We start from the raw sequence: 26,014 nt of genomic DNA, 5'->3' as shown, positions 1-26,014 counted from the left end.
CATTCACTGTAAACCCCAGAGATGGTTGTGTGGGAAAATCCCAGCAGATCAAGAGTCTCTGAAATATTCATATCAACCCAATTGCCACCCTCTTTGGATGTTAACAGTCCACTCAATGGACATTATTAGCAGCAAAAAGGCCCATAAACCACCTTTTATCTGCATTCCACAACTTCAACAAGTCGTCATGACCATGACTACATGCCTAAATGTGCTGAGTTGCTGCCACATGACTGGCTGATTAGATATTTGTGTAAACTGCCAGCTGAAATGGTGTAACTAATAAACTGCACATTGATTGCGCACTGCTTGTAACAGTCCCTACTACATATATTCTCATTTTATTTTTTTATTGTTTAATCCAAAACCAATTCATTTACAAACATTTTTCATTTTGCATTATGCTACCTCACGGAGCCATGAGCACCTTTGATTAAAATACAGACTGTCTTGGTTTACATTGCTATGTTTTTCCCATAAACGTTACAAAAATAAATATCTATAAATAAGTGCAAGAACTTGAACTAAGCAACAAATGCTGTTACAGGTGTACAGTATCTGGCTGCTGAATTGAAGTAAATGAGGTTGTGTGCACTGCCCCTTTAAGAATGTAGTCAAAACAAAGCGTGGACTGACCGGCCGCACGGAAGTGGTTTTGTTTCGGTGGTGAGCCACAATAATATATGAGAAATGAGAGGTGCTACGTTATTAAAACACAACTAGGTCTCCTAAAAGTTTTTGTTTTGTATTTCTTCGAGAATATTTTATTTTTCATTAATTTTTTTATATCACTCGAAGTAAACGAGAGATAGCTAGTTAGCTTTTTTTTTTTTTTAGCTAGCTTTATTATCGCAAGCAACCATGCCTTCCTACAATGAACTAAGGAAAACCAACTACTTCTACTACTTCATCAAATTTACCTTAAATATCTACTCAATGCTCTTCTCGGTAAGTTTCTGGTCCAAAAATTAATGTCAGCCTTGGTAGTAAGTTCATTTGCGCTGCAACAGTGTCTGCTAACTCAAGACCCTAAGCATCCAGTATCATCGCCAAGACATCATTCCAAAGATCATTGAAAGCACTGGTGTTTCAATATATACCACCTGCTGTAGAGTCATGTGTATTTTGTAGCATATAACCTAAGCCATATTGCAAAAATACATAATCTACTGTGGAATTCGGCATATATCACTGAACAAAGATAAATGGTCTTTGCACTGTAATTTGAATGGAAATCACTGATTTTCCTTATACACTAGCTAAATTCCACCTACATATGGGGCACAGCTTCAGATTGGATGTATGTGTGATCAAACTGAAAGAAACCGTCTTGTGTTCGATAGCACACTTTCCACACTTACTAAAATATTGTAATTATTAGGAAATTAAGAGTTTCTAATCACTACTTTGTGTTGGGAAATGTAGGATTAAATTGGGTGTGTTTTTCCAATGGGTTTCGGTTTGGAATTGTCTGGATGCTAGCTAGCTGGTTACGTCTGCGGAAAGACATTTTCCCGTAAGGCCTCATGTATCGTCCCAAAGCGTAACCTGTTATAACACCTGCCTTTTAAATAAGACAATGCCGAGACATTCATTCCTCAATTTGGCATTGAAACAATACACCGGGGGCTCGGACTAACAAACAGCATCGTGGTGCAGGGCGTTGGATCCAGTTAAAGGTACGATGACGTGAGTAAATAATACGCCGACAGAAAATCCGGCCCCGCTGATAGATGCTAATTTGAGTTATTTTCCTTATTATAATTCCTAATAATATATCGTATCATTTTTGTTATGCAGGTTAAATCCAGAAATTGTATTTTATTCATGTTCATTCGATTATCTTCATTTAATCATCGCGGTTGTACAAATAGTTTAATGTACATAAATAACATTATTACACACATATTATTCAGTTTATTACTTTAAGGTGAAGGAAGGTGAGCAAACAGAAACAGATTTCTTTGGCTCCTAAGTAGCCCAGCAGATAAATTAACTAATTTAAATTTTGTCAATGTAAACACTGACATAAAGTTTCATTAGGTCAGTCACACTTATGCAAAGGTGACATCAGAATCTGACATTTCATTATTGCATGTACAGCTCTGTTTTAGTAAGTTGCACTTAACCTTTTAACTTTAGTTTTAGCTGCAGAAGTTCTCTATCCCTGCAGGAATTTTGGCAGCTTAATGAACAATCTGCTTGAATTTTCTCGTGTTATTCCTTCATAAAGCGGCTGGTGATAATTAAGGATCTAGCAACCACTTAAAATGCTGGAAGAGTCCATGAATGTCTTGCAAGGGCATTAAGAAGTAAAGATGAGTCATTCTTAGCATGTGTTTTCTTCCCCTGCCTCCCGGCATCCATAACCCCACCAGAAAGAATGAATTCCAGAAAGAATGTTAGAGTAATGTTCAGTTTGCACCACAGCCAGCTATATATAAGCTATAAGCTTAACTTGTTTCCATTAGCACTGCAAACTACCGTTCAAATAGTCAGCCTTCACCTGTGTCTCTCTCTTAATGCTTAATTATTAAAGTCAAACACGCACAGAATTGTGTGAATGTGTCACTGTTTTTGGGCCCCTCACAACCCAATGTGGTTTTTGGGGTTTGTGATCCATTTGTGTTAACTCTCTTATCTTCTTTACTTCTGTGAGAAAGGTTAGTGCTGATATTGGAAATAAACCAGATGTACAGGATCTGCCAGTGCTTTATAGATGGTTAGTGAATTGTAAATGGAGCTGAAGTAGATGGGCCCTACTCTTAAAGCAGATTGCCTCTGTTTCCAAATGAAAATCAATAACAGGGAAGCAACTACGGGTTGGTCCTTCCCTTTTTGTACCACTTCCATTAGTTAAACAACCCTCTATTTTTCTCATATGTCAGCAGAAAGTAACAAGTAACTAATAAAACTGTCTGGACACCAAAGTGTAACGCAAGGGTGTGACTATGGACCTGGGGTTGTTTGTGATTATGTAATGATGATCATTGTGTTTCACCAACATACAATTTTGCCCCTTTTTCTGTGCCCCTTACAATCCTTTCACATTTTCTTGCCTTTATCCAACATTATGTGAGCAACGAGGGCAGCTCCAGCCCATTTAGGGGTTTGTTTACAAGAAACCAAAGCTTCTGAATCTGTACATTTAATAAATTGGGAGATTATTTACTTTAGATTTTATCTATAAAGGTCATATCTAGGGCTGCACGATTTTGCATAAAATGAGAATCACGATTTTTTTGCTTAGAATTGAGATCACGATTCTCTCACGATTTTCTTTTCCAATATAAATATTTATTGCACTTATTAACTGCACATCAACTTCGTAACATAAAAACAATAAATAAACATAAAAACAATAAATAAACATAAAAACAATAAATGCCTCACATTTTGTCGTTGCCGCAAAATGTTGTACTGCTTGAAATTCTCAGTGTCTCCACCGTTGCTCGACACTGCGTGTATAGAGCAGGTAGTGCAACAATAGAAAAATAGTTGCGGGATGGCACTGTGTAGCGTTTGTCTAGGGTGTTGATCATTTTCCTAAATCCCTCGTTTTGCACAGTGTTGACGGGAGCCATATCTTTAGCCAGGTGATAAGTAATAGCCTCCGTAATTTCTTTGTGCCTGCAGGAGTTCGACGTGTATAGGGAAGCGCTGTATAAGGTTCCCGTTATTGATGTTTGGGTGGTTGACCCAGACGGATTTTCTCCTGTCACTTCCTCGTCATCCCTGAGGTGTTCTCCGTTGTTTTTCCCTGCCAATTTGAGCATCACAGGCACAGCTTCTGTATAACGTGGTATAAGGCTCCGCCCTTGTCATTTGTTGAGCAGGAAGAGTGAGCGCTTGTTTTCATGCAGATTACGTCCCGGATCAAAATGCGGTACAATCGTCGTCGTCTTTTTTTTTTTTTTTTAATCGTTGTCATTTGGAAATGAGATCGCACATAAGTATGAATCGAGATCGCGATTTTCTAACGATTAATCGTGCAGCCCTAGTCATATCTCTTAGGAACGATTCCTAAATCAGCCATACAAGAGAATTTAAGCAGTAAAATGAGGCCATCATCACTGATATTGCATAATGCAGATTGAAAATGTCTGAAGGGAGCATTTCCTGCCTTGTGTTACTGCAGCAACAATGTAATTCTGCTCTCATTTGATTTGATTTGCACAGAGTGACAAAACTAACTGAACGCAGGCTAAAAGATGCTCCAGTGTTTTTGCTTTCTCTGTAGGATTGGTGTTGTTGTTTATCCAAACTTAAAATACACTGGCTAATCTCTGCTTTTAATTATGGTTGGAAGTCTGAAGGGCTAGTATTTGTTAGTATTTGCTGTGAGCTGGGATGGTATAGAAGAAATGAAACACGGTGGCACGGTGGGTTAGAACTGTTACCTCACAGTAAGATCATTGACCAGGTCGACTCCATCTGCTGACCAGTCGGTCTGTGGGCCGCAGTTGCTGTTGGTCAGCTAGGTGGAGAGAAGAGTGAAGTTGTATCATACAAAGAGCTGACGTGAAACAAAGAGTTTAGAAACAGTAAAAAGTGTCACTGTAGCCACTATGTGAACCTTTCATGCTTTGTTTTTTTATCTTTGAAGTTTTGTACAGGGTTCTCCTTTTCCCAGTGAACTCCGCTATAGCTACCTTCTCTGTTTCGGCCCACTTGTCAGCCACTCAACATTTAGCATTCGCTTACGTCATCTACTTCAGCAACCCACACTCAGGATCTTGGAGGACTGCACAGGAGCACATCTCGGGTCTCCTCATGCGTCCCCCCACTTTGTCCGTATGCAGACGGACACATTTGCAGGACTGCAAATCCCGCTTCAATGTGAACGGTTGTCTGTCTTTCTGTGTTAGCCCTGTGACAAGATCTATGAAGCTTTTTGCCCTATGGTAGCTGGGATAGGCTCCAGCCCCCCTGTTAAGGATAAGCAGAAGAGAATGGATGGATGAATTGATGAAAAACGAGCCTAAATAGGCACATGGTGCCGTAATTGAGGCCTAAAAATTCAACAATCAAAAGTAACGCAAAGGACATTTTAAATTATCTTAAAAGTTTACCCAGAAGTTTAATTCAGTATGCTTGACAAAAAAAACCAAAACTCTCTCCTGCACTCTTTCTTGGTTTTAATCAGAATTAGAATACTTTATTAATCCCTAAGGAAATTGTTTGGTTACAGTTGCTCCAAGACAATAACAGTAACAAACTGAACTAAATTAAATAATATAATATATTACAAAGTTTACAAAATATAAGAAATAGCTCTAATATTTTCAGAAAGCTCAATTATAAATATCCATAATATTGCAGAGGTGAAATATACAGACTGACATTTTACTCTACCTGTAAAACTTTATTTTACTGTAGAGCATGTGCAAAAGGGTTTAACTGTTGCACTGTGTACTGTGCATTAGATGGAGGAGTTGTGCAGGGAGCCACAGGCAGGAATGATTTCCTGTGTAGTTCAGTGGTGCATCTCAGTCTCTCATTGAATGTGCTCCAGTGACTAGCCAGCACGTCATGGAGTGGGTGGGAAGTATTGTCCAGCATTGTCCTTATTGTGGACATCCGCCTCTCAAACACCAGACACAACATTACTGGCCTTGTGGATCAGTTTAATCAATTTTTCATAACATTAATCATGTAATTACATAATTAATTAACATTAATTATGTATGTATTGCAGTAACTTCTTTGATTTTGACTGCGTCAGCACCATATTAGGTATACAGCATTGTCCGACTGAGTGATACAACTTTGCTCTAAGTGATAAAGACTGGCAAGAAACCTAGCATAGATTGAGGTTCAGCAGGTCATTACTCATAATTCAAAGTTTCTTTGTGTGATCTTGATTAAACTCATTAAAGACCAGTGCAATCTTGTACATGCAGGGTGTCTTTGCTCAGCTGTGTGAAGCCTGAAGCCTCTCACTTCCGATCGCAACTTAAAATTTGAGCTATTGCGCTGCTTCCTCCTTTTAAGTGTAAAATGGTTTGGGCTTATAAATTGCCAGTTGTGACTTCACTTTCTTTCATTCTCTGTGTAACGTCAGTTAGTGGTTATGTTTCAGTTGACATAGTGGTGCAGTAGTTGGCTGGCTGTGGCCTTGCATGTTGCATGTTCTCTCTGTGCCTATATGGGTTCTCTCCAGGTTCTCCAGCTTCCTCCCACAGAAGGAGGCGTGGGCTGATAGTGTACTGTTGTCTGTCCTCTGTGTTAACACTGTCATGGTCTGGCTGCCTGTCCAGAGTGTACCCAGCTGCTCGCCCAATGACAGCTGAGACAGGCTCCAGCCCCCACTATGACCTAAGTTGGATGGACAGATATAGTTGAATTTTGAGTGGTCCGGAGCCTCATCCTGGCTGAGAAGTAACACATTCACCTAACAATAATTTGTTAGTCTGGCCTCAAGTAACCTGTGACAGTAGAAATTATGTGGAAGTGACCTTTGCTGAACTATTAAAGATACTTTTTTAAAGAGGGATTTTTGTCACTTCTCAATTAAATGTCTGAGTCAGCCTTTAAGCAGGCAGGGTAAATTGTTTGCATGCTAAAGCTTTTTTACCCAAGTAAGAGAAGCATACCAGTCAAATTCATATCAAGTTTTTGTTTGTTCCTTTTCATTTTCAACAAACTGCTTTTAGTTTCCATTTAGTAGCTCAGCCTTGTCTGTTGGCATTGGCATTTCTTCTCAGACAGTTTTGACTAAAAGGGCATCTTAATTCTGAAAAATATGAAAGCAAGTGTTGAAGCAGGAAATTTATACTTTAAAGTCCTTTAAAGTTGTCAGTCTGTACTACTCACCAAGCAGTATCACAGTAAATATACAGTTAAATATAAAGTTTTTTTGTATAAGATTTTCTGACGTATTCATCGCATGACCTCCCCCCGATTCTGTTTCTCTGTCTGTCTCCAGCTGATGGGTCTTTGTGTACTGTGCGTGGGAGTGTATGCTGAAGTAGAAAGGCAGAAGAATCGAACCCTGGAGGGTCTTTTCCTGGCTCCTGCCGTGGTGCTCATCCTGCTGGGCTTGGTCATGTTCACTGTGTCAGTGGTGGGCATGGTTGGATCCCTCCGGGACAATAAGACCCTGCTACACATGGTAAGGGAGATGGAGGTGGACAGGTGGGGGATGTGTCTTGCAAGTCCTGCTCATTTCCTAGCTTCATATTTCCTGGAATCTAATAAAGTTTCACTTTGCGGGCTCCCAGTTCAAAATAATCCTGGTTTATCTTATACTGGGCCTTGGTGCTCTGCATCCATTCATTCTCAGATTTGGACATGTTTAATATGAGCACCTACCATCCTGTATATTACAGAAAATAAGAAAAAGCATGAATGGATAAGGTTAATTGTAACGATAAACAGTTGTGGTCAGAAGTTTATATGCACTCATCATGGGCATGAATGTCATGGTAATTTATGGTCTTTAATTAGTTTGTTTGGGTTTTTTTTAACTGTTCCTTTTGAGAAATGACAAACCATATTGACAGTTTGTGGACTAAGCCAGCTCCTTGTCAGGAAACCAACCAGCTTGAATGAACTTTACCAAGAAGAATGGTCAAACATCCAGTCAGAATTATGCCAGAAGCTTGTTGATGTAAAAGCATCTGGTCAAGGTGCAACTTGCTAATGGACATTTCACTGAAAATATTAGTGAGTGTGTATATATTTGAGCCTTGTGTGGAAATCTAAGACAAATTCAAATGTGTGCACACACTTCTTGTTTTTCAAAGCCAAAATGTATGCTGTACAATCATTCCACCCTGGAAAAAGAACAGTTCAAAGAATTCATTAAAAACTCAGACGTTCATGACCGTGATGAGTGTATACAAACATCTGACCATGACTGTATTTTATATTTACCATATCTGTGTTGATGCTATTCTTTTTGATACAGGATAATGTATTCATGTTTATGTTCGTGTTGATAATTTCGTAAACTTGACATTTGGTTTCAGAATGAAACGGGTAATGAAAAGTAAAACATTTATTTAAACATGTTTCTGGACATATTCATGCACAAATTGTCACATTCATCAAACCGCATAAAAATGAGTTCACAGCCATTTAAACCACTGATCACTCTTTACTCCTTAAATTCAGCACAGCTCGTGGTTTGACAATAATAGGAGGAAAAAAACTCAAAGGGGGCAAGGAAATGTTTTTTGTGGTTGCTGTGTAACAATCTAATTAGCTATAGCTAAATAACTTAAATTAAAGTGGGGGATTAAAAGTTGGCAATAAAAAAAATGTAATGCCTCTGTTTATACTGTGATGAAAAGAACTAATTTTATATCGTAAAAGACATGAAGTTAATAGGGAAATATAAATTATGTTCCCTTCGACGGGTATTTGCTTCTCTTTATAGCAAGCCAAGTTACCAAGTTCTTTTGTTTTTTGTTTAACTCTGTTTCCAAAAAACTGAAGAATTAATTGAAGATTTAATAACAGTTTTACTAAAGCAGTGTGCCTGTTCTTAAGTTTTTTCTGTTAAAACAGACACTAATCTAAAGCTTATATTTGAGCCAATCAGTACATGCTTAAGCCAAATTGTATAGTAGCAGAACATCTGCAGATTTGTGCATTGTTCAAATAAATAACCAAAAATACTTTAAATACTGGAGGACTGGGTTCAAATCAACAATATCAATAAGCTTAATAATAACAATGTTAGTGGCCTAATAAACTGAAAGTCTGAACTCTTACAATCTATTAATAATTTACAATAGAATTACAGAGAGGCCATTCCTCACTTATAAATGATCTTTGAACAAGTGTTTATCACAGCTTTCAGATAATGCACAAACAACTCAACAGCCTGGTTCATTTTTGTCAATCATCACGTTAAAGAAGTAAAATGAGTTAGCTGGCCCTGTTTGGATTCAGTTGTGGCGAGACAGTTCTGGAAGCATGCCACAGAAAAGCCGGGGGTGTATATACTTATATTTTATTTGTTATATACTTATAACAATAAATCCAGTTAGCTTTAAACTTTTTCCGTTTCTGTATGACAGCAGGTCTTGGCTGTTCAGTGTTGCTGGGTTTATTGCCTTATTGATCCATTTATTTTTTATGTTTAATCTGAAACGGGTCCATTATGCTGTGCGTCTTTGTGTTGACCAAAAGAACTGAGCACATTTTGCTCAATTACAGAATTAAATTTATTCTTGGTTTAAAAAAAATAGATCTAGTTTGTTTTCTTAGTTTGTCAGCACACCATTACCCATTATACTTTTATGCAGTGTAACTCTTTTTTTCTTCTTCCACAGTTCCTTTGTGTTCTCTGTGTCTTGCTGCTTCTCCAGGCAATTGCTCTCGCCACAGCTCTGATCTTTGAAAAAAAGGTAAACATCTCATGTCCTCTGTGCATCTATTGCAGTCTACTCAGTCCACGGTGCAGTGTTTTTTGCATGGTTTTCAGTCCCTTCAATATTTTGTTTCCTCATCAGTCTGAACACAAAACTCTATAATGATGAGCCAAAATGGAGAGTTTGGAATTGCTTATTTCTTAGAAATGGAAGGCTGGAATACCTCATTTATATTTGTATTCAGGCCCTTTGTTATGATACTCACGGTTGTGCATGCTATACTGCATCCTGCTTCTGGTAAAGGTCCTTAAGATGCTAAAGCTCAAAGCAATATGCCTAATTGAATTCACTGGACGTGATTACCAGAAGCACACTCCTGCCTACAGATGGTCAGACAGTTGATGGAATTTCAGATGGAAAACCAAATCACGAAGTTGAGAGAATTGTCCGTTGACCTAGTTGATGAATCTCCTGCAATCCACAGATCTGGGAAAGGATGCATGAAGGTTTCTGGACCATTGCAAGTTGTAAAATACAGTGATTTGAAGTGTTTCAGTACATAGTGCCTGAAACCACAGGCACTACATGGCGGTGGCAGCATCATGCTCTGGCCATATTCTTCTGCAACAGGTTCAAAATTGTCAGAATAAAGTAAAGGATGAATGCAGGAAGAGATAATAATAAAATAAAATGAAATAAATAATGTATACTTTGTTAATCCTGTTGGGATTTTGTTGATATTTAACAATCCCCATAGGGAAATTACTCCTCTGCATTTAACCCATTCACTCAGTGAAGCAGTGGGCAGCCACCAATCCAGCGCCCGGGGAGCAGTATGTAAGGATGGTACCTTGCTCAGGGGTACTCAGGGTAGCCATTCAGTGGATTCAAACCCCCCGACCTTTCGATCACTCTACCTACTATGCTAGCCCTGCCCAGATGGTGCAATCCTGAAGGAAAGTGTTTTCCAGTGTTCTTGTTCTTCTGAGGGGAAACGGTCTCCATGTTAACAATGGGTTAATGCTCTCGGGTAGCACAGTTCTGATATGAACCTAGTATAATATCACTGGACAAGCCTGAAAATTGCGGTACACTGACACTCCCCTACCAAGCTGGGTAAGTGTGAACAATTCTGCCAACAAGACGACCTTTAAGAAGAAAGATGCCTGAGGGCGCGGGTTTAGTTCAGTGCCTGGAGCGGGCAAACACGTGTAACTTCATAAGGTGGTTTTATTTTTTATAAGTATTCAGACTCTTCACTTAGTACTTAGTAAGTAAAGTCTGTTTTTCTGAAGAAAAACAAGTGTGAAAATGAACTGAATCCATTTTAAAATGAGCCTAAAATATAACAAAATATAGAAAACTTTGAAGGTTCAGAAAACCTTCTGAGTGTACTGAACATTACTCCCAGTCAGAACTATGATCAGCTCTGGTCAGCCCATTATTTCTTTGCTGTACTTTATGATTGCCATTATTTATAACCATGACCCCTTCTTCTCTGCGTTTCTCCCTGTGTCATCTAGACGTCTGCCTTGTTTCAGAGCACTATACGAGAAGGAATTAAACACTACTACGACGATCTCGACTTCAAAAACATCTTGGACTACGTGCAGCAAAAGGTAGTGGTGCGTGGAATAATAGGATGTGGGCTGTACCATCTAGAGGTTATCCAGAAAACTTTTTAAGTATTTCATTTGCTTGAGTGTGTTTGCAGACTGTGTCTAAAGTGTCACTCAGTGATCTGCCAGTGGATAACCAGAGTAATTGTCTCATTATTATAGTATATTAAGCTCCACCTTAATAGGAGACAGTTTCGTGCTAGTTCATCCTTCAGAAGTGCTTGCTCAAACACAGTTTGTACATGAAGTAGTTCACACTCACAGGAATTTTTAGAGGTTTTAGGGGTTATGAACTATTCTTTTTCAGCAGGGCTGAGATGTACCACCCGTCCTGCTCACCACATTCTGAAAAAGAAAGTCCTTAATTTGACACATAGAGCGAGATTGAATGCTCCCAAGTGCAAGTGGGATTTCCAGAGAGTGATCTCTGATATTAGTACAAGATGTGATCAAAACGTTAGGAGACTGTTTCTGCTGCATACAAATGTAGTATGGTACGGCTGTGGGCAGGAACCAAGCGCAGACAATAACTGTGCAGAATTAGGAATCTGTGTGGTGTGGCACAGTAAACATCATGGCCTGTGTACTGCTGCACAGCGTGACTGCTTCATAGGGAATGACAGCCAAATTTAAATCGAGTTCAGTTGTTTGCCTGTTATAGGCACTGCACTTAGATTGCACCTAGTGTCAGCTCTGCTGACCTAACACTCTTCAGATACAGGATATTTATTTATTGAACTTTAAAGATCGGCTGAAAAGGACATTTAAGCTTTCAGTGTCTACTCAGAAATGATATGTTGCCTCTTAACTATCACAGCGTTTTCAAAGGCTTTCTATCGAGGGACTTTTTCATCAGTGGAGAGTGCAGTAAATCCTGCTCCTGCTTGCCTGTCCTCCTGTCTTATCTGTGTGCTGTCTTGTGTAACAGCATGCAGCTGTGCCCAGGTGATTACAGAGATGGAGATGTCCTTTGTCAAGGGGAGAATTTTCTCCTTGAAGTGCTTTAAAATGATAGCCTTTAACTGATTGCCAGAAACTCTCCTGTCTTTACATGACCACTTCATTTCTACTGCATTGCCACAGTGACATTTCTGTAGGAGGTGGATATACAGGCACCACTTTGAATTGGGCACGCTTTTGTTTTGTTATTGCTTCATGCTTGGCTCCTAACGGCCTTTTTCCTTTACCCTCATTTATTTCCCAGTTTTCATGTTGTGGAGGAGATGAGTATAAGGACTGGAACGTCAACCAGTACCATTTCTGCAATGGTACTGGTCCACTAGCATGTGGGGTTCCATACACATGTTGTATTCGCCACAAGGTGAGTTCAAACAACACACATACACAGACAATACAAACATGGTATGGAAGCTGTTATTAAAACCATGCTGTTTCTGGTGCTGGTTAGGGATTTATTTACACCTAGAGTCCAGTCCATTGTAGTTCTGATAATTGAGAGCAAAATCAGTTGTTACCTTTCAGTTTCAATGCTGGTCAAACAAAACAATTTTTTAAAAAGGAAGAAGAGCAGGTAAGATAAATCAGCTCACAGAAAACTCAATCATTTGAACATCTGAACCATTAGCTCGACACGAGCCCATGTAAGGGAGTCAAATTTAGAAATGTCTTTAAGCTTCTTTTTTTTTTAAATCAAAGAGTGTAATTTATAGCTTAACACTGTAGCTAGACACTGTATAAAATATAACCGGGGACATTGGGGTTACATTAGCAGACATATGTTATTAGTTTTCCTCTGCTGTTAGTGAGTTTACAGTTTACACCATAAAAGAGGAAAGAAGACACAGGCAAATTTGTACTTAAATATCTAAATGTTTACTTCAGCTGCTTTTTGTTTCTGTTAATTATGGATCACGATCAGATGACTCTTTCTTTACACCAAGACTAACCGAGTTAGAATAATCGGCGTTTGATTGAACATCGATTTCCCTCTTCATTGGAGATATGGAAATAGTTTAATGCTTTAATGCTGTACATTTATGTTCCCGTGGTTACCAGATAATTGTATGTGTGAGGCTATGACTTTTGTTGCTAACTCACCGTCAGTGAAAAGTGATTTGCTGCTTACTCCTTTGCTTGCAGCTACAGGCATTTGAAGTCCTCTGGGAGTTAGAGAGCTTAGCTCGCAGCTAAAGCAGAAACTTAGGTTTGAACTACTTGTTTTTCAGACAGGTGTATGGCTATATGGGCATATGAATAACACAAAGTTTGTGTATGTTTGGTTATTTCAAAGGCCTCAAACGGCTCTTTAAACCAGCCTCGCAGACATTCTCTCTATGGTGGGAACACATTTTAGAGCCACTTCAGCCCTCTAATTGGCAAATACTGATATCTTGTGGCCAGGAAAGAGTGATGTCATCAGTGATATTACCTTGCCCTGCTGCTCTGTCTGATTATCTCTGTCCTGCTCATACATGTCCACAAATTCTCATCGGGGTAGCGATGGCCTGTGCTTTATCAAAGAAAGAAGGGGGGATTTTATCTCCACAACCCATTCGTAATTGATTTTGTGAGAGAAAAACATCATCCAGCTAACAGGAAATAGGGTGTGAATCAAAGGTATAAGCCTTTGGATGAGTTCTCTCTCTAAAGGAAATGTTGGTCACTTGTGGCCACCTTCATCTCCCATATGCCGAGTATCATTCTTGCTCTTGTGCTCAAAGCACTGATAGCGTCTCTGGAAGCAGCGGAGTGTGCTGAAGAAATTAATGACAAAGTTATCCAGCACACTCTCTCTCTCTCTCTCTCTCTCTCTCTCTCTCTCTCTCTCTCTCTCTCTCTCTCTCTCTCTCACACACACACACACACACACACACACACACACACACACACACACACACACACAGAGCAGAGATAGAAGAGTTGCTTATGAAGGCTGAACGTTGGCTATGTTTGTGCCATTATCAGTTCCTATCTGTCATAGCTGCAGCCATTTTGCCAAGGCCTGAGTTTACGCTCTAGTTGGCAGGGGACAGGAACACCCACCCCCTGTGAGGAGCTTCAGTCTACATGGTCCCATGGTGGTGTCTCTGGTCACCATGGCTCAGCTTAAATCTTGTTTCTGACTCTGGACATCTTTGCTCTTTGCACAGACGGGAGAAGTCATCAACACCCTGTGTGGTTACCAGACTCTGGATAAACAGGTAGGAACAACATAATAACTTTTATCACATGGTTTTTCTTTCTGTGGATCATAACATCAACATTTTTGGAGATCTCATATATACGGGTCAACACAACCACCATGCACACCTCCTAATGCACAAAAGTATATTGAAGTAGATGTCGTTGTTTTTCTGTTCAAACGCTGTTTCGTAATACCGACATCTTGATCTTCTGTCGAGTAATATGACATCTACAGTGAATCTTGCAGTCCTGCAGCTGCTTTTTTTGACAGCCTTACTCTGTCCAATCCTGTCAACATTTGACTTGAAACCACTTCTGTAGGTGACTAAATGTAATTTGATCTCTTCTAAACACCGCTGTCCAAATCGGTCTTTCCTTTAATGTGGAGATCTACATACAAACAAATCTGACTGTCTGTTGTGTTTGGCACCGGAGCACTGGCAACAGAATCCTTGTGGGTTTTAGGGTAGGGTGTCAGGCTTGTTCCAGCACATTCCACAGACGCTCGACTAGATCAGGATCTGAGGATTTCTATTGGCCGGGTCAATGCCTTGAACTCTCTGTTGGGTTCCTTGAACCCTTCCTTCCACGAGCCACTGCTATCAGGGAGCACCGTTTGTATGGAGTGTGTTTGGCTTGTACCAGTGTTTTTGTTGGTGTTCATGTAAAACATAAATTCACACGAGTGTCCCCAGCTGGTCACTGCATTGTAAAGAGATCAATGTTAAACTCTTAACCTGTCTGTGGTTTTAATGTTGCGGCTAATTAGTGTTACAGTTTTGTACTTTGTCGAAATTCTCTACTTCTGCTTTATTTTTAGCAGCAGCTCAGTTTGATTTTGAAAATGAAACTGTCTTGTTGTTGTCTTCGTCTGGTCTGTGTATCAGCGTGAAACCCTGCATGAGCTGATCCATGTGCGAGGCTGCATCCACGCAGTCAACCTCTGGATGAGTGACAACATTGGAAAAACCGTTGGACTCTGCTGTGCCATTGGGCTGCCACAGGTAATTAAAAACTCGAGGCACCGACTCACTGAAACGCGACTCTTTTTGAAACCTGCTTTCAAACCATTTGCACTTCTTCCGCAGAATGCTTTTATCAAAACTGTAAACCATCACTTACTCTGACGGTTAGGTTCATTTGCTTTTAAATTTTCCTAACTGGGAAAGAGTCTACCTTTTCTGCTGCCAGAAAAAAAAGGATTTGTTTTTTCAGTAAAGCCTAAGCTAACCTTCAACTGCTTCCTTCAGTAGCCCCAATTGTGACAGTCTCACTGCTTAATAATGTTTAATAAATCTGAGGTTATGGACAGACGGCGGGACACAAACTGTCCTGTGGATGAATTTAGATTTCATACAACCTCTACAGAGGAATATTGTGCATCATGGATTCATTATAAGGTTATAATAGGAAGTTCTTAACAGCAGAGTTTAACACTGTGTCTTCAGTGGAGACCTCATGATGCCGCTTCCACTGATGACTGGGGAAAAAATGAATATTTAGAGGAAATAAGGAAACATGTTAACGTACAGATATTTAGTGAGTGTGGATGTTGTTGTTTTTGTTTTCATAGTCTCATTGTAATAAAATGTGTCCACTGCAGTGGTGGTTGTTAACTATGTTACCACATTTATATCTTCTCTTTGTTGTGACAAAAGTAAAATACCCATCATACATTGTGTCACAATACAATATTTCTGGACCACTTGTTTTATAGCTTTGCCTTTTGCTTACACAGCGCAGACGTTCAGCTTTTATTTGAGGGTCTTCACCAAACCGTGACAATAACCATAGAGATGCTGCTTTTCTACACAGTCCCCTGCTTTCAGCTTCCAAAATATAATTGAACAAGTTGACATAATCAAACACAAAATGGTTATTTTTAGCACTTTGTTAGGAATAGAAATAAGATCAAGCAAAGAGTGCTGCTTGATATCTGGAAACAGTGGTTTCTTTTACTTGTATATGTTCCAGCCCTTTATTACAGCTGCTTTCTGTTGCTGTAGTAAAGGCTTGCCAAAGCATTTGTGCTCTTTGTTAGTGGGTCTTCCTGGCAGAATTGCCAATGCAGAATATTTCTACTTTATTACCATCTAAAACTCCAGGATGCCTTTTACTAATCACTGTTGTCCCCGTGTCGTTGTGAGCCATGTCTCCATGGCACCAAACTAAAACTACTACATTTGTGTTTTATAAGTTATGCTGCACGGTTCTGATCATAAACTATGGCATTTTTTGTGTGTCATTGTGTCACTGCTTAATCTTAGTGTCCCTGGTCCAAAGAATCCTGCTGCAGTATTGCTCTGGCTTTTCAGATTTCTTTTTGCAAATTGTAACCTGGCTTCACCGTTTCTTGCTTTTTTGCATCTTGTGATGAACCCTCCGTGTGTTCCCTCACAAAGTAGTCTCCTTTTGCCAAATGTGGATAATTGTATGTCTGTCTCCTTGAAACTGCAGTGCACTCTGATGCCGTTATTTTTATTTAATAGCATGTTGTCATTTTTGGATAAAATACATATTTTCAAATTAATTGCACAGGTTTAAGATCACAGGTGACTTCCCCAAATATTACGAATTAATAGAGGTCCCCAGGTAATACCACCCCGATATCAGTAGGGCCTAAGTTCCACAGGGTGGACTTCAGATTAGATCATTTTAGCCACACTGGTGCTATAATGAACATTCTGCTACACATTCATACATTACATCAAGCAACACTAACTATATGTTGATGCCTGATTTATTCATATGTTGTGTGGGTTCAAAGTGATGTTTCATTCAACTCTGCATAAACTGATACTAATGAATCATTTATTTAATTTGTGGTCTCCTGCAACCTCTAATGGTTAATCTGCATGTGCGATGCCAGGTGTCCTTCTGGGAGGACTTTCTCTGTTTGGAAACAGCTGAAGCTGATCAAGTGTTGGGAATCTAGCAAGCACCCAGTTTTGTTTGTTGATTTTCATTCTGAATTCTAAATTTATTTCTGATTTGACTTGACTTTTAGAAAAGAGTAGCTACTTTTATCCTGTTACAGCTGGATATCATTTTTATAATACAATGCATTCCAACATATCCATTTTAGAGGGCGCTCTACTGCTGCCTTGCTATTGTATTGCAGGGCCGGCATTCACATGACTCTCTTCACAGCAGAGTAATGGCCGAAGCTGCATAAGGAAATTATGAATGGAATTTTTCTGTTACCACTGTGAGTGTTTCTCTGCCAAACTGTGCCGGCAGCTCGCATTAACAGAGTCCACTGTTGTGAGTTCAGCACATGAAAGAGCAGCTCTGGCACCAACGTGCAGAACAAATCTTCTGCATTATTGCTGCTGCTTTACTGCCATCAGCGAAAACCCTGACTAGTTCACATACCAACACTGGCATTGTGTGCAGTGTATAGAACACAACTATGTCCACTAATCCACTAATTGGAAGATGGCTGTTTTGATCCACCTCCAGTCAGCATGTCAGCTGTCCTTAGGCAACTGAAATAATCTGTTTCAAATGATTACTGAGCATTTAAATGTGTAGAAAAAAGCACTGTGTGTGTGCGTGAGAGAGAGAGGGAGAGTGTGGGTGAATGTGCTCAGTGCTTTTTACTGAGTAGAAAAGTGCTATAGTACAAATCTGTCCACCAGCTTCTTAAAGAAAAGGTCAAATAAGTGACAGCAAAGAACTTGCATGGATGAGTAGCATTTTCTTCTTCTAACTTCCATACCCAGCCCCAATAGCCGCATGTCTTTGGACTGTGGCAGGTAGCCGGAGAGAGAACATGCAAACTCCACACAGAAAGGCCCTGGCCTGATGGTGGAGTCGGACATTAGCAACAGTGCTAACCACCACCGTGCTCCCCTATGACAGCTGTGATAGGCTCCAGCCCCCCTGTGACCCTGATAAGGAAAAGCAGAAGAGAATGGATGGTTGAACTTCCATACTGAATCCAACCTCAAACCTAAACAGAAAATCTGTTTCAATAATAGAGTACTGTGAAAAAGTATAGGTCCCATTCCTGATTTCTGATTTTCGTTTTGCATATTTGTCACACCCTGTGTGAAAAAAGTGACCCTTAAACCTAATAAATGGTTGTGCCCCCGTTAGCACCAATAACTGCTATCAGATATTTCACATCACTGAGGAGAAATTTTGTCCCACTTGTCTTTGCACTTTAAAAAAAAATCAGCTGCATTGGAGTTTTTTTCAGCATGAAGAGCCTGTTTAAGGTTATGCTAAAGCATCTCATTCTCATTGAAGTCTGGACTTTGATTAGGGAAGTGAAACACCCAAAGGTGGACTTGTTGGTATTTTGGATCAGTGTCCTGCTGCATAACCTGAGTGTCTTTGAGCTTCAGAGTATGAACTTTCAGGATTTTCTGGTAGAGAGCAGAATTTATGATTCAGTCAAGTCAAGTTCAAGCAAGTCGTCCAGGTCCCAAAGCAGCAAAGCAGCCCCAGACCATCACACTACCACCTCCATGTTTGAATGTTGGTGTGATGTTCTTTTTATCTTTTTATCAAATGCTATCTTACTTTTATGCCAGGTAGAGTTAGAAAGTACGTTTTACCCTTAATAAATTAAATTGTAATTTAAAAACTGACTTTTGGACAAAATTAAGAAATCAGGAAAGGGTCAAATACTATTCGACAGCACTGTTTGTTGACTTGGTGCCAAATAAATGACAAAGATGAAAAAGATGCTTAGAGCAGAGTATTGCCTTAACATCTTGCAGAACGACTTGTCTTCAAAACATGTTTTTTGTTTGAGTTGAAGTCGGGGTCTATGCAGCAAATTAGAGTCCTTGGGCAGAGCAGCATGAATCCTCAATATATCGAACCTTAGCTTGGCATGATCTAAGATACCTGCACGTAAGAAGCACATGGGAGTTGTTAGTAGTTCTCAAATGCTTTTTGCATCATTGATCAGCCTTGTTAATAAATGCATTGCACACAGAAAATTGATTTTTGATGATACATCAGTTTGGGGGTTTTGTTGTTGTTGGGGGGGGTTGTTTTTGTTTTTTATCTTGGACTCTACTAGAGTAGCTTTGGATGATTCACAGTGCAAAATAATCTTGATCTTATTTTAGGCCCTCAGGTTGTCCTCTATCTGACATGAGCAGTTTTGGCCCCTTTGCCTTTAAAGTCACCTTCATTTTAAAGGTGCTCTGATGACCATATTAAAGAAGTCCTTTCCCATTAGGGATTACTTGCACGTACACTGACCTCATTGTTTCAAACTGGCTATGTTTAATGCAGATTTCCACCTTGTATATATGACAGAAAACAAGGGAAAACATTAGATCCCCCTTGAAAAAATTATCATAACAATTATTTGATAAATTTTTCATGATTAGCAACTCAGATGAGTACTGACAGGATGATTGTGTCTTGATCCTCTTCCTGCAGCTGCTGGGTATCGTCCTGAGCTGCATCTTCTGGAACCTTCTGGTGGAGATGAGCGAGTCAGCTGACATGGTGGACTTCAAACTGAAGAAGTTTAATTACAGCGAGTTGGACCTGGCTGGTGCCGGATGGTGCATGTGCCTGCCCAGGGACGGTGGCTACCTGCCCGTCCCAGTCTTAGAGCCTGAACGTGACCCCATTGATATTCACCTGGAGAAGCTCAAGAAGCAGCCGCTCCGTACACACTCTCAGCTCCAAAAACTGCAGCAGTCCAGATCTGCCACCGGCCTGGATGAAGTAGATGTTGGCCGCAAGCATAAAAGGGAACACTGAATGGTCTTTTTTTTTTAAATTATCATTATTATTTTGACCTGTCATGCCTTTTGGGAGTTTTTTGCCTTTTTTTCTGTCACTGTAGAGTAATTTTGTTTGTTGGAATTGTGTTGCACTACTTGATAACTGAAACTTTCTGTAACTTGATCAAACAAAATTTGGTCAGTTAAAGTGACTAAATGTACTTTGACACTTTGTGGGTGAATTTGTTTACAAAAAAATGTGAGGGAACAACATGCAACAGGAACCTTTTTTACATTTCTTTTGTTTGTGTCTGTTGATCTTCAATGATTTGTGGCACTAAATCATATTTAATTTAATTTGTATAGCCTTTGAAAATGAACTACAGGATGTCTTCATGTGCTAAAGCTTACCTCAGGCTATTTTAAAAATAGCCCAGTAGTCAGAGCACAGTGTGGTGTATAAATTATAAAACCTTGAAAAAATGTTTGGGGTTTTTTTTTGTTTGTTTTAAAAGTGTTGGAGAAATAGGAGTAGCCAAGTATGTCTTGCGTGTAGCGTCTGTGACGGATGTATAGAGTTTGTGTATTATTTGGTTTTATTATGATTTCTATTTAATTTTGTGAAGTCGGTGTACATTGTAAGACTGATAGTTGTGGAATAACATGGAATGCATGTTTTGTACTGTATATAAAGTAAGTTTAAAGCGGGGTCGCAGGAGACAACAAAAGAAAACTCAGTTTGTGTTACACGTGAATTATACTTCTACATCCCAACTACGTCATAACTTGTGCAATAACCAGAACCCCATTTTAACCATGCGCTGTAACTTTCTACGTAACCCAACGGGAACCTCGTGAGAAATCCAGCTACACGTCAGGTCGACGCATGCCACAACGACTTGAATGGCGTGGAAGTTTTCAGTGTAGGGATAAAGGGAGTTTCCGTTTACTACACAAGTTAAGACTTTAGTTTCCTGCAGAATTCTTAATCAAGCTTTTGGCTCTCAGCAGGAGGGGGAGGGGTCCATCTACTCCATGTTTTTCAACTAATCTTTTTATTCCTCCCATCTTTTAAAGGAACAACTATAAAGGGATTATCCAGACTACTAATCCAGTGGGCCAACAACTCTGACAGTGGCAGTTTTTGTATCTGAGCAGTGCACGGTTTTGAGCTTTCCCTCAGCTCCTGCTTGTATCAAAATACTGTTCATTTCAATAAAGCTGAATTTATGTACTGATCTTTTTAATTCTTTTTTTCTCAGGGCTGTTTGCATATGAACAGAATAAAGAATAAAATGCTCTTATGACCTCCAAAAGGAATTATTTGACAACAGCAGCATTTCTCTCAAAACATTGCTGAAACTTTTTCCAGAAAATTGAGGGGATAAAGCAACAATAAATGACTTGCCAGAAATCCGAGTAAGTGCTTGGATTTCTATGTGTGACGTCTTCTTTAAAAAGTATCCTAGCCCTAAACTCTAACTCTGTGCTATCAGAATATCAAATGCTTGACTTGAAAATTATTCTCTAGTTTTGGTACTGAAGGGACAGTGCCAAGTTCATGTTAGACCTCAGAGGGATAAAACCACTCTGCATGTAGGTATATCGACCTAAGCTCAAAGATCCTGTTGGGGCAGGATGTATTTTAAAGGTGTCTGAACTCCAAAACTGGCTTTTTGGCTGCCATATTAGAACTTTGGAGTCCTATGGAGGCCAACCTGTGTCCATAAAGTATCCTAACTAACAGACATATAACATTGCTAGAGTTTTGTGCACCAAAGTTGGAGCAGGGTCTTTTTAGACATGCTGCACCTCACAGGAGGTCATAATATTTATCATTCGTGGTTCATTCAAATGCACAGACACGCCAAAAAAAGTCAAGAAGTCCGGTTCAGTGTAGTTATTTGACAGGGGTTACCACATCATCGATCGACTTACTTTTGGAGCCAGCATTGTGGCCTCTTCAGAAACTGCAGTTAGACACTTTGACAGTGGCTTCATCTTTCCTAGCCTTCAGGACCTCGATGGCATGCCCCTGCCTGACCCCGGTTCTGCTGGAGGTTTCTTGTTAAAAGGTAGATCTTCCTTCCCCCCATTTCCTAGTACTTGCTCACAGTGCATTGCCATTGGCTCTTTCTGTCTTAGACAAAATGCAAATAGACCAAAAATGATCTTGGTCCACATGTAGATAAGAATTGGCCTCTGCCTTTAGGACCAAGAAAGACTGTTACTTTTTTGGGGCTAAGTTCTTGTTGTTTTTCCTCACCCCATTTCACTTACTGCCTCCATAAGCCCTATTTTTTTTTTTTTTTAATTCTCAAGCAAGGCATAAATGCACACAGCTCGCTCGCTGTCTGCAGGTCATCGTTCTTCACCTAGGCACATCACCTAGACGATCACGCAACCCTGGGTGGAATCATTACAAGAACTCAGCTAAAACTAAAAAGAAAACCCTCAATGGCACGAGTGCAGGATGTGAGCACAACCAGATAAGCCATGATTGGGATAATTTACACATGGATTTTGTAGACACGTACATATCTACTTTCTACAGCTTTATCTGTCACAGAAGAGGCTTAATATCAGCGTGACCTGCTGCAAAGGTCATGTGTTGTGCTCAAATACTAATATACAGTCCCAGGATTCTTGGAAAATTGCTGGTATTATACCAGTCATTGCAGCATACGCTGTCAACGACCAACAGTGTGTGATGAAGGAAGCCAGGGAAGTAAAATTATATGGTTTTGTTTTTGGTCATTACATTATCACCATCCACAGAACTGAAGCCATTAGGAATGAGCTTTTTTTTGGACAAGGTCAAGCAAGCTTTACTGAACAAAATATATTACTACCGCAGACCAATAAAACCCATGTCATTATACAGGATTGTGCTATAACATGTATATCATGTATATTACAACCTCATCTCTGGTGCCATTGCCCACCTCTCAATTTTAAATACACGTATACATTGAGGGCTATCGGGAGGGGCTATGCGCTTACCTGCTGCTCTCTGGCAGGTAGCTCCATGCCCCCCTGGGTTTTAAATGCACCTTAGAACACACATGCATCAACACTACATATGAGCGGGCGGAGGAAGGTTTGGTGCTTGCTTCGGCAAGCGCGTACGCTAAATTGGATACGATACAGAGAAGATTAGCATGGCCCCTGAGCAAGGAAGGTTTGGAGTCTTCACACACCCCCGTTCTCTGTTGCCTGTTGGGGCGGGGGGGCTGGGAGGAGGAGTTGGCCGTCCAATTGGGGTCTGGAATATGGGGCCTCCCTGCTGCTGCGGAGTCGGGGCGGTCTGCTTCTCTCCCCCCCAGGGAAGAGGGTAACACTACCTGGGTCTGGTTGCAGTGTCACGGACTGCCGGGGCAGACCGTGTGGAGTGAGTGGAGGACCCAAGAGCAGACAGAGGCGAGGAGACAAAACTGGACTTAACAAAAGGCGAGCCTTTATTTAGGGCTGAAAACTCACAAAAAACAATAACAAAGTAACTGAGGGAAAACCTGAACATAGGCTGGGAAACTATGACTCTTACTGTGATTTTATACTATGACTTACTAGGACTTGACTGGGAAACCGTGACAAGGGATAGGGGAGATAACACAGACGACGCGAAACTGAATACAGCAAGACTGAGGACTAAATACACACATGAGGTGATCAGGGGAAGTGGAGACACATGAGGACACAGCTGACTAGAATGAAACATAATGACAACACAGGGGAGAGTAACACTAAATGCAGTGAACAAAGAAAAGACTCTTTCAAAATAAAACAGGAAACACGGAGACATAGACATGAAACGAACCTGACAACAAGAGCCACACAGACATGACACGACAGGTAGGCGCACGAACCAGGGAGACTGAGTACAGGGGGAGATGACAAAAGGAATTTAAGAAACAAAGGACTAAACAGCAACCTGGAAATTAACTAGATGAGCCAAACTGAAACTAGAACACCAATGAATACAAAATGATACATTAAAAACCCACATACTGGGTCACACGACCCAGTACCATGACATGCAGTTTCCCCCTCTAGGGGCAAGGGTACCTAGACCTGGAGTATAGAGTACGCTTGGGGAGTGTGATTGTGTGTACAGTGTCTATTTATGTTTGTCTCCACGTTGAGTGAGTGCTGAGTATTTGCATATGAGAGAATAAGGGTAGGAATGGATGTTCGTATCTGTGTGTGCCTGTTTGTCTGTGTCTATATGTCAGGTCGGGTATCAGACGTCACCTCTCTGGGGACATCTCAGGCCCTCCAAGGTATGTAGGCCTATCTCCCCCCACTACTCCCCCTGCCAGTGGCAGACGCCCTCAGACATCGGTACATTGGTGGTTCTTGGTGTCCGGGGATGGGCGTTCAGGTACGCACCGGCTTACTCCTTGGTGGGTGCTTGTCGGGGCCTGGAGCCTGGGGCTCGCTCGGGCCCCTTCGGGGGGTGGGGTGCCCTCGGCCTCTTGGCCTGGAGCTTGGGCACTCTGGCACAGCTGGCTGCCGGCAGAGCTCACGGGCACTTCACTGCAACCCCCCCTGGCTTCTGCTCCGCGGCTGCTGGGTGTCTAAAGGCGAAGAAAGATGCCCAACGGATTTACTTTACCAAATGGACCATCCCAGCCTTGCCGTAATGGTCCATTTGATTTACCTTTTATTGTTTATTTTATTTTATTTTATTTTTACTTGCTAGATACGGGACAGGGGAAAAGAAAAGGGAGAAAGAAAGAGGGGGGAAAAAAAAAAAACAGCGGAGAAGAGGGACGGGGATAAAGGGCAAAAAACAAAAACCAACAAAATAAGCAGACAAAAAATACATATATCAATCACCTGGATCACCTGTTGAGAAAGAAAAAAGAAAGCAAGCAGAAGAAAACGAGAGTTATAGAATAAACAACATCACAATGATATATGGGAATATAACACTAAATACTTAATATTAAACATTATTGTGCAGCACGTAAGATCGACAGCACACAGTGTGCTTTGAGGTAGGAGCCAAAAAGGGTGTAGTTTGTGTGTGTGATCACCTGTGTGTACACCTGTGAGCATGAGCGCGCTTGTATTTAAAAGGTTCCTTAATGTAATGATCTGCTAGAGGGTGTGGGGGGCCACAGTCCATCCTCCAGGGCATGAAGCAGGTATGGAGGAGATCAAAACTCCAGACATCCAGAGGCCCCCAGAACACAAGAGACCAAGGAAGACCAACAGAGGGGCAGCCGTGCCACTGTCCCAGAAAGAGCTGAGGAGAGTCCCAGATGAGGGATCACTCAGCAGCCGCGGAGCAGAAGCCAGGGGGGGTTGCAGTGACGTGCCCGTGAGCTCCGCCGGCAGCCAGCTGTGCCTGAGTGACCGAGCTCCAGGCCGAGAGGCCGAGGGCACCCCACCCCCGAAGTGGCCCGAGTGAGCCCCAGGTTCCAGGCCCCGATAAGCAGCCACCAAGGAGTGAGCCGGTGTGTACCCGGACGCCCACCCCCGGACACAAGGAACCACCAACGCACCGATGTCTGAGGGCGTCTGCCACCGGCAGAGGAAGTGGTGGGGGGAGATAGGCCTCCAAACCTTGGAGGGCCTGAGATGTCCCCAGAGAGGTGGCGTCTGATACCCAACCTGACATATAGACACAGACATACAGGCACACTCAAATACAAACATCCATTCCCACCCTCATGCTCTCATAGGCAATTACTCCACACTCAACCAACGTGGAGACAGACATAAAGAGACGCTGTACACACAATCACACTCCCCAAGCGTACTCTAAGAACCGGGTCTAGGTACCCTTGCCCCTGGAGGGGAAAACTGCACCCAGACCCAGGTGGTGGGTTGCGAGACTTTATCAAAGGTGTAAGCATCACAGCAGATGCCTTTGTGTCAAAGTAGCTGAGGATAAAACACAGAAAAACATGAAGGTGACTTTCCTGGCCTGGGATTTTATAAAAATATTCTGCAGTAGATTAAAAACGAAAGAAAACCATTAATCAACATATGAACATTACCTGATGCTGCTGACGTGAAGCAAAGTTACAGAGGTTTTATTAGAGACACCGCTAAGCGTTTTGCAATTTTGCATAATTTTAAAAAGTTTACATTTGTTCAGTAGCCTATTGAACGGCAGAAATGAGGCTTTCTTTTCGGAAGTAAGTAAAAGGAGAAAACAACGGCCGACAGCGCTGTAAACAACGGTAGACTTGTGCGCAAGCGAATAATGAAGAAAACA

General features: G+C 40.9%; 1 protein-coding gene and 1 non-coding gene across 2 annotated transcripts; both read left to right on the top strand.

The window, feature by feature from the left end:
- The first annotated feature begins 631 nt into the window (after positions 1–631).
- Positions 632–21,042, top strand: zgc:110329 (uncharacterized protein LOC550500 homolog). Its single transcript, XM_063489641.1, has 8 exons — positions 632–948; positions 6,929–7,114; positions 9,285–9,359; positions 10,847–10,942; positions 12,147–12,263; positions 14,053–14,103; positions 14,974–15,090; positions 19,493–21,042. The coding sequence occupies exons 1-8, from the start codon at positions 862–864 to the stop codon at positions 19,820–19,822; spliced, it is 1,059 nt and encodes a 352-aa protein (XP_063345711.1). The 5' UTR covers positions 632–861; the 3' UTR covers positions 19,823–21,042.
- Positions 21,043–22,892: 1,850 nt separating this feature from the next.
- Positions 22,893–22,998, top strand: LOC134639554 (U6 spliceosomal RNA). Its single transcript, XR_010095368.1, has one exon. It is a non-coding gene; the product is annotated as a U6 spliceosomal RNA (small nuclear RNA).
- Positions 22,999–26,014: the final 3,016 nt, after the last annotated feature.

This window comes from Pelmatolapia mariae, linkage group LG12, assembly GCF_036321145.2.
Source record: "Pelmatolapia mariae isolate MD_Pm_ZW linkage group LG12, Pm_UMD_F_2, whole genome shotgun sequence".
NCBI lineage: Eukaryota > Metazoa > Chordata > Actinopteri > Cichliformes > Cichlidae > Pelmatolapia > Pelmatolapia mariae.
Note: the sequence above shows the minus strand (reverse complement) of the source record. Positions and strands in the feature narration are given on the sequence as shown.

Bases quoted from the DNA above. Each gene is read 5' to 3' on its own strand.
- zgc:110329 (XM_063489641.1), top strand. From the start codon at position 862: ATGCCTTCCTACAATGAACTAAGGAAAACCAACTACTTCTACTACTTC. The intron at 949-6,928 runs GTAAGTTTCTGG...GTCTGTCTCCAG, and splicing joins TCTACTCAATGCTCTTCTCG to CTGATGGGTCTTTGTGTACT. The intron at 14,104-14,973 runs GTAGGAACAACA...TCTGTGTATCAG, and splicing joins ACCAGACTCTGGATAAACAG to CGTGAAACCCTGCATGAGCT.